Source organism: Aphis gossypii, chromosome 1 (assembly GCF_020184175.1).
Source record: "Aphis gossypii isolate Hap1 chromosome 1, ASM2018417v2, whole genome shotgun sequence".
NCBI classification, from domain to species: domain Eukaryota; kingdom Metazoa; phylum Arthropoda; class Insecta; order Hemiptera; family Aphididae; genus Aphis; species Aphis gossypii.
This window is the reverse complement of record NC_065530.1, coordinates 67,443,450-67,456,281: the sequence shown is the minus strand read 5'-3', so window position 1 is coordinate 67,456,281 and position 12,832 is coordinate 67,443,450. Positions and strand designations below refer to the sequence as shown.

At 29.6% G+C, this 12,832-nt stretch overlaps 1 protein-coding gene across 3 annotated transcripts; it reads right to left on the bottom strand.

Annotated features, from left to right (window-relative positions):
* Nucleotides 1–439: 439 nt before the first annotated feature.
* LOC114132084 (calmodulin) lies at nt 440–9,287 on the bottom strand. Of its 3 annotated transcripts, XM_050197982.1 has the most exons (4): nt 8,622–9,287; nt 5,186–5,360; nt 4,853–5,095; nt 440–2,086 (listed from the first exon to the last, which is right to left on the bottom strand). In XM_050197982.1, exons 1-4 carry the CDS (start codon nt 8,622–8,624, stop codon nt 2,058–2,060), a joined length of 450 nt encoding a protein of 149 aa, XP_050053939.1. In that variant the 5' UTR covers nt 8,625–9,287; the 3' UTR covers nt 440–2,057. The 3 variants fall into 3 exon arrangements, with proteins under 3 accessions (XP_050053939.1, XP_050053935.1, XP_050053930.1); XM_050197978.1 differs by lacking the exon at nt 8,622–9,287 and having other exon boundaries at nt 5,186–5,366; XM_050197973.1 differs by lacking the exons at nt 440–2,086; nt 8,622–9,287 and adding an exon at nt 2,670–2,761 and having other exon boundaries at nt 5,186–5,366.
* Nucleotides 9,288–12,832: the final 3,545 nt, after the last annotated feature.

Here is a 12,832-nt window from a genome sequence, read left to right as displayed (position 1 = left end):
GTTTTTTTTTTATTTTATCGATTGTATACATTAGGGATAGATCCTTAAAAATAAAAATGAATATGTAATATTGAATCTAGTATTTATTATAATTAAGATATCTACATTAATGTTTAAAACAATTTGCTTAACAATTTACAGGATAAGTAACAACAGTTTCCAGAGGTATAGTAATATTTCAATAATTAATCTTTTCTTAAAATTATGTTTTAAACCTTTTTTAAACCAGTCTTAATTATAAAAGTTCTCACACCATTAATACAATATTTTAGTACTCATCAAAATATAGATGTCAGTAAATTACAACTCCACCTGGATAATATACTTCCTGTTGTCCACTTGCTGGTAATTTTTGTTTTCCCTAAGTCCCATGACATTTATTACTTTTTCATTAGCAAAAAAGGGGTTTCAACAGCTATTATACCATTCCAAGAACAAGTAAACAATGATAAAATGTGTTTATTAGACAAAAAGTAGGACAACTGCGGTTATCAAACAAAAGTCTAGTAAAACAGATTAAAATATAAAATAACCTAATAAATAAATAAATAAATAAATAAAAAATATATATATTATATAATATATACGAAGAAAAAAATTCAAATTTAGTACACTAATGCGCGTCAAACTAACAATTATTATAATACTGCAGGCGCAGGATGATGGTGAAGAGATAATGGAAAAGCTCAAGTCGGTAAATGGCAGCAATCATCCGGTACACATGGCAATTCTGTACTGGTGTTCTTTCTCATCTGAACGAGTTTCTCCATTATAGATGAAGACGTTTTATTTTAAACAAAACAAATAAATATCGACATACACCATGCACCGCAGAAACATATATTAATAAATAATTTTATTTTAAATACATTAGGTATTTATGTATAAAAAAATTAAAGTTATTCACGTCCGACACCACAAAATATTATAATATACCATTGACTTTTGACAATAATTACACAAAGGTTAAGGCGAAACAAAACTGTATACATGTATACAGTATTATCTCAAGAAATGGTATAATAACAATAAAATATATTAGGTGTATTCATATATATTATAATATACCAATACAGTGTATTCTTTGCATATTACATTTAACCGAATGGATGTGGATGTGTATGCGTGTGTGGCAGACGTGCATATTGTAATGTTACCATAAAACTTGAAAATAATTGAGGATTAAATAAAAAATTTCAATTCTCTTTTTACAAGTGAAGAAATAAAACGTTTAATGTGTGTCTTTTTGTATACTTTTTAAAAATTATAATAATCATAAAAAAAAATTACAATAACTTGTAATAGGCTAATAAATATTATCATGCCAAAATAGTATGTAAAATGTTTTGAATATTGTTGATTGATTTATTATAGCTTGTTTAAAAAAAAAATTGTAACTTTATCGGTGAGTGAGGAATGTGAAAACGTCCCTAATATTTAATAATTAATATTTATATAATAATAATAATAATAATAATAATAATAAATTACTAAAACACTGGAGATTATAATTAATCGTAAAAATTACAAGATTTTAAAATTATGTTTTAAAGTGTAAAACAACAAATTATTTATAATATAATTTTTCATACTTAAGATTATTATTATTATTTTTATATCATATTACCATAATTGTATATATAATAATATAATATGTTAAGATGAAAACATTGCTAGCAAAAACTGAAAAGAAAAAATTTTAATATTTAAAAAAGAAAAAACACGTTGCCGTCGGATAGTTGTTTTTTTTTTTTTACAAAATTTACACGGCAGATATACTGCCAAACAAAAGAACTGATTTTGGTGAAATTGAAAAAAAATTAACCATATAGATGATAGTATAACGAATATCTCAACACAAAAAAAAGTTCACAGAGTTCCACATGTGGTAAAAAGATAATTAATCTTTGTTTACTTTTCGATAATCACATTATCTTCTTAAAGCTTACTCGAACAAAAAAAAAAAAAAAAATGCAGGTTAATTTCTTCCTTTTTTTTTTGAAAAAAAAAAATTATGATAAAAAATTACATAATAATAATTAATATTGAAACACATTTCACTTAGAAGTCATCATGGTCACGAACTCTGTAACAAAATACAAATAATTGCATAAGTTATAATATAAATATTAAAATTATTGTTTATCAGTAGTATAGTTGGTAAAAACAATCATTTACAAATTCTACCTAATAAATTAGAAACAAAGAAAGTTTTGTAAAATATTTAACTGCCAAAGTACAGGAAGTGGGGTGCATGGATGGTGTTTTAGGTGTTCTTTTTTCCTTTTGATTTCTTTTGTGGTGTTTTTTTCAGAAGGTATTTTTGAATTTGGGTTTTCACGGATAAAATGTATGCTAAAAACAAAGAAACACATCCAAGGAACAAAGGAAAATAAACAAAGATAAATAGGAAATATCTATTTAAATAGAAATGACACTCATGCGTTAACACACAACTAAATCTAAATTCTCACTTCAATCAATTATTTGTACATGCATAATATATCTAGAAATGGAATCATTGCGTAAACAATAAAAATATTGATCATACATTTTATATAATAGGTCAGGTTTTATAGGTTGATGATGTGAATCAAATACTGATAACAAATTAATGATGGTACGTCACAATTCAATAATTTGAGATATCATGTGTAATTATGATGAAATTAAAAAAAAAAAAACTAAACACAAATATAGATATGAGCACTGACCACAGTCACAGTACGTACAAAAATGGTCCGAGCTAAAGTATGGAAATCTGCAAAGTTAAAAAGAGAAAAAAACTAAAATACCTAACTATCTGTGTCAGTTAAATAATAAGTGCTAATGGCTACATATTTCAACAATTCTAAACGTTAACTAATGAAGATAACATTTCACTTAATTAAAATATTTTATTTAATGCTTTAGTACTAAATATTATGACATTTAATTTGTCAATTACCAAACCAATATTATGTTTATATATATATATATATATATATAAAAGCAATTGAAAAATATCTAATATGAATAAACTAAATTACTGTTTTAATTAATAATAAAATGTATTAAAAAACTTTAATTTAATAGGGGCTATTAAAAAAGCATATTAATCAATATTATGAGTAAATTACTATTTCTATGAACATTTTTGTCTACGGTAGTAGGAATGTATGTCAAATTAATTAAAATTGATTTATTAATTTATTATTATATAAATATTTGATTGAGTTTATTTCAATTATCTAAATATAAATCATCTAAACCAATTAGAATACAAAAATAATAAAAAATCTAGACATAGTTTAATAACTAAGTACCATTTTAATTTTAGTCCAATAACCAAAAATTGTTGATACCAATAACATACATTATAAAAGTTTATAAAAAAGATTTTGAACTAAGTTTTAATTTTAAAAGTAAAGGTTTTGAAGAAATTATTTTAACACCAACTAATATTTTTACAAAACATATTTAAATTCTAATAATACTGAATCAATAACATATTTTGTATAGATGATTAAATCATAAATATATATGGGATAAGTTATTTAATAAGACTACCTAATTACAAAATATTTTATTTATATAATATAAATCAATTTATTTTTAATTATTACACAACAATTTGACGCAAGTACCACCCAAAAGGTTATTAATATAAATAAAAGTATTTGAAACAGCTAGTAGAGGAAAAATATATAGGTCCAACATTTTATGTAACCTACATAATTTTTCAAAACAAATATTTGAAATATCCAAATCATTACTACCCTTAGAAAATAATAAAAAAAAAGATTTAATGTAAGAATAAACTATATAAATATATCAAGTTATTGAAAACAACACTTCAACATTTAGAATGTAATTTATGTTTGACTTTTAACAGTTTAACTACTGAGTAAATTTAAATGTTTATACTGTATGTTGTGGTAAAATAATATTTTAATGATTTATTAAGTAGGTGCATGTTTATTAAAATAAAAAATATTACATTGTCTGGGCTATTTTAATGGTTATTTAAAGTAATATATAAAAAAAAAATTGCAAATAATTAATAGTTATTTTGCACAGGATTTTGTCCTTTATCAACGCATAGTAAGTGAGATTAGTAGGAGGCAGTATGGAAAATATTATTTTTATTTTATTCTATACTATTCTTTACATATTATATTCTAAGTTTTAACCCTCAAAAGAAAGAACCCTCAGTTCAACAAAAATGTGTTCAAATGTTTCGACTAAACATTGTCTTGGAACCATAGGAGTACCATTTATTTTTAACTTGTAAACCAAAAATATATTTAAAACATCATTCAAACTCAGTATCTTTTTTACCTCTTTTATTTTTGACAAATTCCATCATCTATTTTATCTATTACAGTTAATTATTACTATATGTTATAGTATGGTCTACACAGTTTTACTGATATGGAATTATTACTTATGTAATATCTACCTCTATATACATTGCCTAAAAAAAATGTTTGGTTTCCAAATTTTTAAGGTAGAAAATGTTATAAGATTTTTAGCACATTACCCAGTGTTTAAGTAAAGGAAAACAGGATACTGAAACATTCAGTTCTACGTAAAAACTAGTTTTTTTTTTTTTTGGGGGGGGGGGGGGGGCAGAATATAGTATAAATTATTAAAATGTATTGATACTGATGTTTATAATAATTGATATACTTTTAACTATTTAATACTAGAGTATGTGTTATACACTTCTCTTCCTATCCTACAGTCTCCATTAACATTATAACATTATAATATGTATCACATACACTATCTATAGCCATTAATTAACATATTTTGTAGTAAAAAATATATAATATTATAATATGTGATTATTCAAATTCCCACTTATTACCTTCATAGTTGACTTGACCATCACCATCAATGTCAGCTTCCCTGATCATCTCATCAACCTCCTCATCGGTGAGCTTTTCTCCAAGGTTAGTCATCACATGACGCAGCTCAGCTGCACTGATAAAACCGTTTCCATCCTTATCAAATACACGGAAAGCCTCTCTGATTTCTTCCTCACTATCGGTATCCTTCATTTTGCGGGCCATCATAGTCAAGAACTCTGGGAAATCTATCGTGCCATTGCCTGTAGAAAAATGTGAACAAATTGTTTAACTCAGAAAATATATTTACCTACAATAAAATAATTAATTAAATTAATAATTTTATGTATTACCATCAGCATCGACTTCGTTAATCATATCTTGGAGTTCAGCTTCAGTCGGATTTTGGCCTAAAGACCTCATTACGGTTCCAAGTTCTTTGGTGGTAATGGTACCATCGCCGTCCTTGTCAAAGAGCGAAAACGCTTCTTTGAATTCGGCAATCTGTTCTTCTGTTAGTTGATCAGCCTGCATTAAATATAATTTAAAATCAGTAATGCATTTAAAAAAAATATATTTATTTAACCCTTCAAACAATTTTTTTCTTTCTTATTTTTTTTAGCAATACCAGCATATCTATGGATATTATTTATTAACAATTTGTACTTATACATAGATTTAAGATATCATAATATAGGTAAGTACCTAATAAATAACTCAAAATTAATGATTGTTGTAAGTCATAAAATAAAATTACAAAATTTTAGAATAAAATATATAGGTACCTAGACTAGATAAGATAATTAGGTAAAGAAAACTACCTACCTATGTAACATACATTAAATGGAACTTAGAACATTGAATGTCTTTCTTTTTGAAGTTAATGTTAAAGTATTGACAAGGGTATGGACTATTAAATTATACTAAAATTTATAATCTATAACAAAACTTAAGACATAAGAGGTATTTTATTAATATAAAATAGGCATATGTATATCCTATTATGTAAGTAAGTATTGTTAATCCTAAGTATGTACCTATATAACTTTTATCAAATATGTAAATAGGTATCCACAATATATATTTGATAAATAGAGGGAAGTAGAAAAAATTAAAAACATTTTTATCTCCGGAAATATTATAAAAAAAATATATTTGTTATTTTATTTAAATAATTCATTAGTGCTCATCTACCTTGGTCAATAGGTATCTATCAACATTTTGTGTTATATAATATGTAACAGATAACAGTAGGTAGATAGTAATAATAATATCCAATACTTCACTTTGTACAGATAGGTAATAATGAAAAAATTCATGAGAATCATATTGTTAAAAATATATTTAATAATCATAGATAGGTCTTCATAAACTAGGCCATACTTAATAAAGACAGATTAGTCTGTTGATAGACAATAGCTTGATTTGCATTAATAATATCAATATAAATTTAGATTAGCTTACCTATAACAATGTACTATATTATAAATGTGCGAATAGAGCTAAATAACATTCCTAAAATGTTCCTGGCACTATCACAATACAACTTATGAAAAAAAAAACAAACAAGTAAAAACAATGTTAATTGGCACTTATCTAATTGATAACTTGGTCAATGATTTTTATATTTATTGAAATTCACTTTAACTGTAGTTATGAGGTTATCATGAAAAATTAATAAGTTTTTTGTATTACCTAATTCAAGAGGATATTAAGATAGTAGTTAATAAATGATACCTAATAATTTTAGATTCTACATTAGAATTTTACTAACAGATTTCATACATTAAGAACAATAACAAAATGCATTAAATATTTTTAAAGTTACTACATATCTTATCTAAAATTAATTGTTGGCAGGTAAAATGTATATGAAAAATAAATACAACCAAGTACATAGGTACATAGTTTAACATTTTAAAAGTAGATACCTATGACTTATGAGCTTTAAAATTAATGAAAACTTTATTGAACAGAATCAAAACACAACAAGTAATTAAAAAAAATCTATAAGGTGAAGAGGCCAAGGTCATAACCTTTAAAAGGTAAAACATCCCAATCATCATAGGAGATAATTTTAAACCAGGAGATCAGTCATAATTATAGCCAGACAATTTTTTCTTAAGGCCTTAACATAAATAGGTAATCAAATCAGTACCAGTGAATCAATTAGAAATTAAAATTGGATAGATAGTGTAAAACACATTATTCATAAGACTTAGGTATAAATAAAATTAAGCACAGTAAAAATGCAACTGTTTAAAGAGAAGTCACAAAGAAATTGTATCAAAGAGAACATTAATAACTGCCGGGTGTTCAAAATTAAAAAATAAATATTCTAGTAGGTATTCCACAATCATTTAGAAATCGTTTACAAAAACTCATCTACATATTGGTTAAAACAAAAAGCATTTATCCAAAAACTATGACATGATTTTGTCACCAAGTAAAATTTGGTCGAAAAACAAAAACAATTAATTAGGTAGGGGAAGGGGCATAAGAAACGCCCTAGGGACGCGCACATAAAATCCTAAGGAAGCTTTATCGGGAGGTAAAAAGGGGAACCGCTCAACGGATCAGGTGACAGGATGAGGAGGAGGTGGGTGGACAACGTGCAAACATTAGGCGATAGATAGCGTTCGAGAGCCTTTGACGGTGGACTACATAATTAATACTACTACAACACACTAGCGCGAGAACTCGCGCAATGCGACGGTGGTGCGGGTGCGGGGAACAGACAACGGAAAAAAATAAGAAGGAAAAAACTCGAGCCGCCGCCAAGTACCTTATTGTTGGCTAATTATTATTTTTTTTTTTTTTCGTTTGCTCTACTCGTAAACGACGACAGGACAGATCATCAATATAAATACTGTGTACTACGCGAGTTATCGGCGACCCGATCCGGCACCACATTCTGGGAATGTCCACCGCCACCGCACAAGACGGAGGGGCCCCGTCACCAGAATGCCTCTTTCCCCCGCCAACGCCGAAACGGCCCCCGTGCACGGTGGTCACCGGTCGGCCGACGGCTGTGGAATTAATACACAACACATACGTCGCGCGACAAATAATAAAAATGCAAGACGACGAAACGTACGTTTTGTGTGCGGTTGGAAAATTAATAAAACGTTATAACATTATTATTATATCAAACGACGAGAATTTTTTCACTGACGCCGTGCGGCACACTGTACACAAAACCTCGTCGTCCGCCGTTGCGTTCGTCATCGGTGTTAAATTAAAACTTAATGAAAAAAACCCAACCACGATAAATACCTACCTACGCGAAAACGAGATCTTCGCGGCGCACAAAGATCAAGGCCGCCGTCGCCAATGTACAATCATAATATGCAATTAAAAAATATCGCTATATCGTTGGGGTCGAACGAGGGATTATCGGGGTACACGATTAACAATAAAAAATGTTGCCGAAACGGCCGACGACGCTGCCCCGCCGACTTGAGGTACGACGCATCGCGGGCAGCGGCGGCGCCATGTTGGACACCTTGGCGACGGCGGTCGGGACACGACCGTATCGACGACCACGAACCCCGATTACGAGAAAAACCGGAAAAAAAAATCTTAACGGTCAGTCTAAAAATAAACGGCCTGGGCAGCGACAACAACCGCGGACGCCGCCACCTACGGGTAATTATTATTATTTTTTAACGGACACCGACCGGCCGTACAGGCGGCCGCCCGAACGTTATCGCGACGGAATAATATTTTAATAACAAACAACAATAATAATAATATAGAAAAAAAAAAACTGTATTTGATGTCACTCACCATTTTCGTTATGTTGTCGGTGTTACGTCGACGACGAGAAATTCAATAACGGACACGTTTGGCGTGTGGTATACGACGCGTTGCTCCTGACGCGGCGCGAGTGTATGTGTGCGTGAGTGCGTGTGCGGTGCGTATGTCACCCGGACAAGCGGCGGTGGTTACTCTGTAGTAACGCGCGCGCGCTTCCGACGGATACCGCGATAACCGCGTTTCCAATGAAATGCTCAGGTCTGCCGGCCGGGATACTTTCCGCCGAACACCGCTCCGTTTACCTCTCACTCGGTCGCTGGCTGGCTGACTGCCTGTTTCACACGTATCTAACCGCTTCTGAACGTTAGACGTGTGTCGTGGTGCCGTCGGCTGTCTTTCGGACGCGGCGACGGAATGAAAACTGTTTTGTCGGGAAAAAAAAAAATATTATATTAAATAACGAGCGACGATCGGTGTGTCGTTCGGCAACGGAAACAACTGAAAACGATGCGATGCGACCCGGCGCGCGCGCGTGTGTGTGAGAGAGAGAAAATAATATAACCACTGTACCTACAACACGGCAGCTGCGTTGTATGTGTAGTCTGTAGTCGCACTGGTGTCGTAGTGGGATAGTGCGCGAAAGATAGACACGGTGTAGTACCAGTAACCGCGTTCAGTGTAAAACTGGTGTCGGTCGTCGCGGTGGGTGTGTGGAAGAAGTGTGAGTGCGACCGGGGCGATACCGACGGCGGCCGTGACGTCACCGGCGGCGCGCGCGCTCTCGTACGCCCCGGATATCGAGTACGGGCTCTGCGCAGGAGAATAAATACGAAATGACGCTCACACACACCGAACCACTACTACGACTACTACTACGACTACTACGGCTACTACTACTATACTACTACTACTACTACTACTATTACTACTACTATATACTACTATTACTACAACTACTACTACTTCTACTACTACACAACACAGACACACACACATTATAATAATATAATATGTATAATATTACCTACCTACTTTCCGACTAACTACTACTACTACCACCACAGTGTTTTAACTCATCGTCGACGACGCATATGAATATTAATTTACGGCTCATTGTTTGTCTTTTTCGACCTAAATGGTATTTTACGTTGCCGGAAACGATGGTCATGCGACATTTTTTTCATCGTTTTCCGGGTCCGACGAGGAGACGATTATAATATTACAATACCTACTACACACAATATCGTGTATTTTGTGTATATTAATTAAATTATTTATTATATTATTTATAATATATTAATGTCCGTCGGCGGCAGTCATAGGTAACCTCTCCGCCGCCGCCCGGCCGGAATATTTTCGGGTTGACGCGTTGCGCGCCACGGTGTATCGGATTTTTGCGGGCAAACGGACCTTGGCAGCCAGCCATTGGCCCGCCGGCACCTGCAATGCGCCAAGCGGCGCGATTACACGCGGGGCGACGCCGGGTTTTACCAGAGCTACGGTGAGCGTTGGCCGCCGCACGCTAATGATTTCAAAAATCTTCCCGCACTCGCCAACACATTTGCTGCAGACACTCATTTATGTACGACGTTTGATTGTTTGATGGGTACCTACCTTACACGTCGTACATACCGTGCAACGGGTTTACTATACGTATTGGCGATTTGAGTCTGAAACCCCTGAGAATATATCGAAATTACCTACATACCCACTTCACTCATTACCGTCGTATAGTCGTTCACGTTTATTCATTTTATTTTTGACACCGAACTGAGTTACTTTGCTCGGTGACCGCGGTGTCTAAGGTCTAACTAGGATCAGTTATAAAATAATTATAGTATAACCAGATTACTATCGATTTTTCACCTACCGCCTACCTATTATACGTAAACAATTATACGTATTTAAGTATTTGCAATGAAAAATATTCAGAAAACTCAAAAGCATACTTTAACCTAATTATTCTTCAGGTGGTTAGGGATAAGACCGGTAGGGGTTAAATTTATAACTGATACACAAAAAAAAACATTTAAAAATAAACTGGAACATCTAAAAAATTTCAACATTTTATCACACACTCATAAGTACGTAAATTAAAAATTTAAATTGCTCTTTGTTATAATGTATGAGAAAATAAATAAATACGCAGTTAATAAGTGAAAATTAAAATAAGTTTTTTTTCCTAAGCAAACTTTAATCAGTTTTACGGCATTTTTAATACAATAATCGAAAGTAACAATTTTTGTTAGTTTTATTATTTTTTTTTCAAATGCGTAACCCCCGCGTATTCAATTTTTCAGAACTGCTTTCATTATATTGCTCGTTTAGTTATCTTGTTTTAGTATTAGTTAAAATCACATTATATACAGTACTATAATATGTTGATATGAACATGTTATCATAAAATATATCGTTGTTATTATTATTATGCATAGGTATAAATGATCAAAGAGAAAGTGTTTAGTTAAAATCAAAAAAGAGAGTAAACGTGTACCTTCTATAGGTACATATACATACCTGTTGCCCTAGACAATATTAAACTTAGAAAGTTGACTTGCCATGCTCGTCTTCAGTTGAAGACAACGAAACATTTTAAATTAAATAATATTATGCACAAAATATAAATTCGTTTAACATCAATATATTGTAAATAATAATGTAGTATTCGTAATAAAATTATTTGTTTATAAGTATAAGAGAATAAAACAAAATATGATTATATTGAATAATTCAATTATGAGCATTTAGTGCCATTTACTATTTAGGAATCACTGCACAATCAACTGTCAGGTGAAAGAGAGAATGGCAAAATATTATGTGTCCAGAATAAAATAAAGACTCAGCAAAATTTTAACATAATAACATTTTAATGGTTTTAAATAAATTATTATTGTCTCATTATTAAAAATTATAATAATTCATAAATACCTACTACAATTAAACAATTTTAAATACTTATATGTACCTATAGTAGGACCTATATTCGAATACAATTTTATACATAAATATTATTTTATTCGAACGATTTTTTACAATTCTTCAAATAAAAACAATTTAAATAATTTTTCAAACATAATTATTCGAATAATAGTCCGTTATTTTATTTGATTAAAGAATTAACATAAATCTTGTGATTTGTAGTTTTAAATACGCTAATATTAAAAACAATAGTTGGTTTTGTATTTTAAGTCCTAAATTTATACATTTTATCTTACTCTGAATAAATGAAAAAGTAATAAAAACAAAGAATAATATTTAGAACTATAGAAGAAAGTATATTATAAATTTTAATATTGCTCTAATAATTTCTTAATAGGTAATTACAACAATAATAAATAATAACAAAAATCAAATAAAAATTATAATAAATGTTATACTAGAATTTTTAAATTAGATTTCAAAATAACCCTTTCTTTGAACATGTCATCTGATACTAGATAGTTTGTGGAATTTCATTAAAATAGTCATAGTTGCAGGTATTATAAATTAGATGATACAAATCAATACAATATTCGATTAATAAATTATTTTAAAAAATATATTTAATTTAATGTATAATAGAATAATAAAAATTTTAAACAACAGAATAATTAAGTTATTCTATATACTGAGAATAGACTATTTACTACAATAGTAATAACAAATTTAAATATTCAAATCTAGGCTTATTATAAAAGGAGGAATTAATAATCTTTTACTTACTAGGTATAATATTATTATAATTAACACTAATTGTAATTCATCAGTATTATAATTATGTTTGGAAATATTCAAATAATTATGTTTTCAAGTTATTAATTTTAACACAATAACTAATATAATATACATACATATGAGTTTTATACGAATCGATGTTAGAATTGAATTTAACTATTTTTATAAATATTGAGATACCTACTACTAATGTTTTAGTTATTATCTATACTTCAAATGAGCTTTTATTATTTTCAATTATATACAATGAATAAATGTAATATAATAATAAAATTATTTATTTATTTTTAAATCATAATGCTATTTAAAATGTTTATTATTTATTTATCTGATAATACTTTATTACAAGAACAAGCAATAATTTTACTGTAAGTAAGGTATACATTTTAATTATATGATTGGTCGTAATTTTGTTAAAAAGTTATCAATTAGTATGCATATTGCATCCGCCACCTTTATTCGTATTCAAAATGATTGAAGTACAAATAAATTATAATTATGATAAAATGAGATAGAATTAATATTTA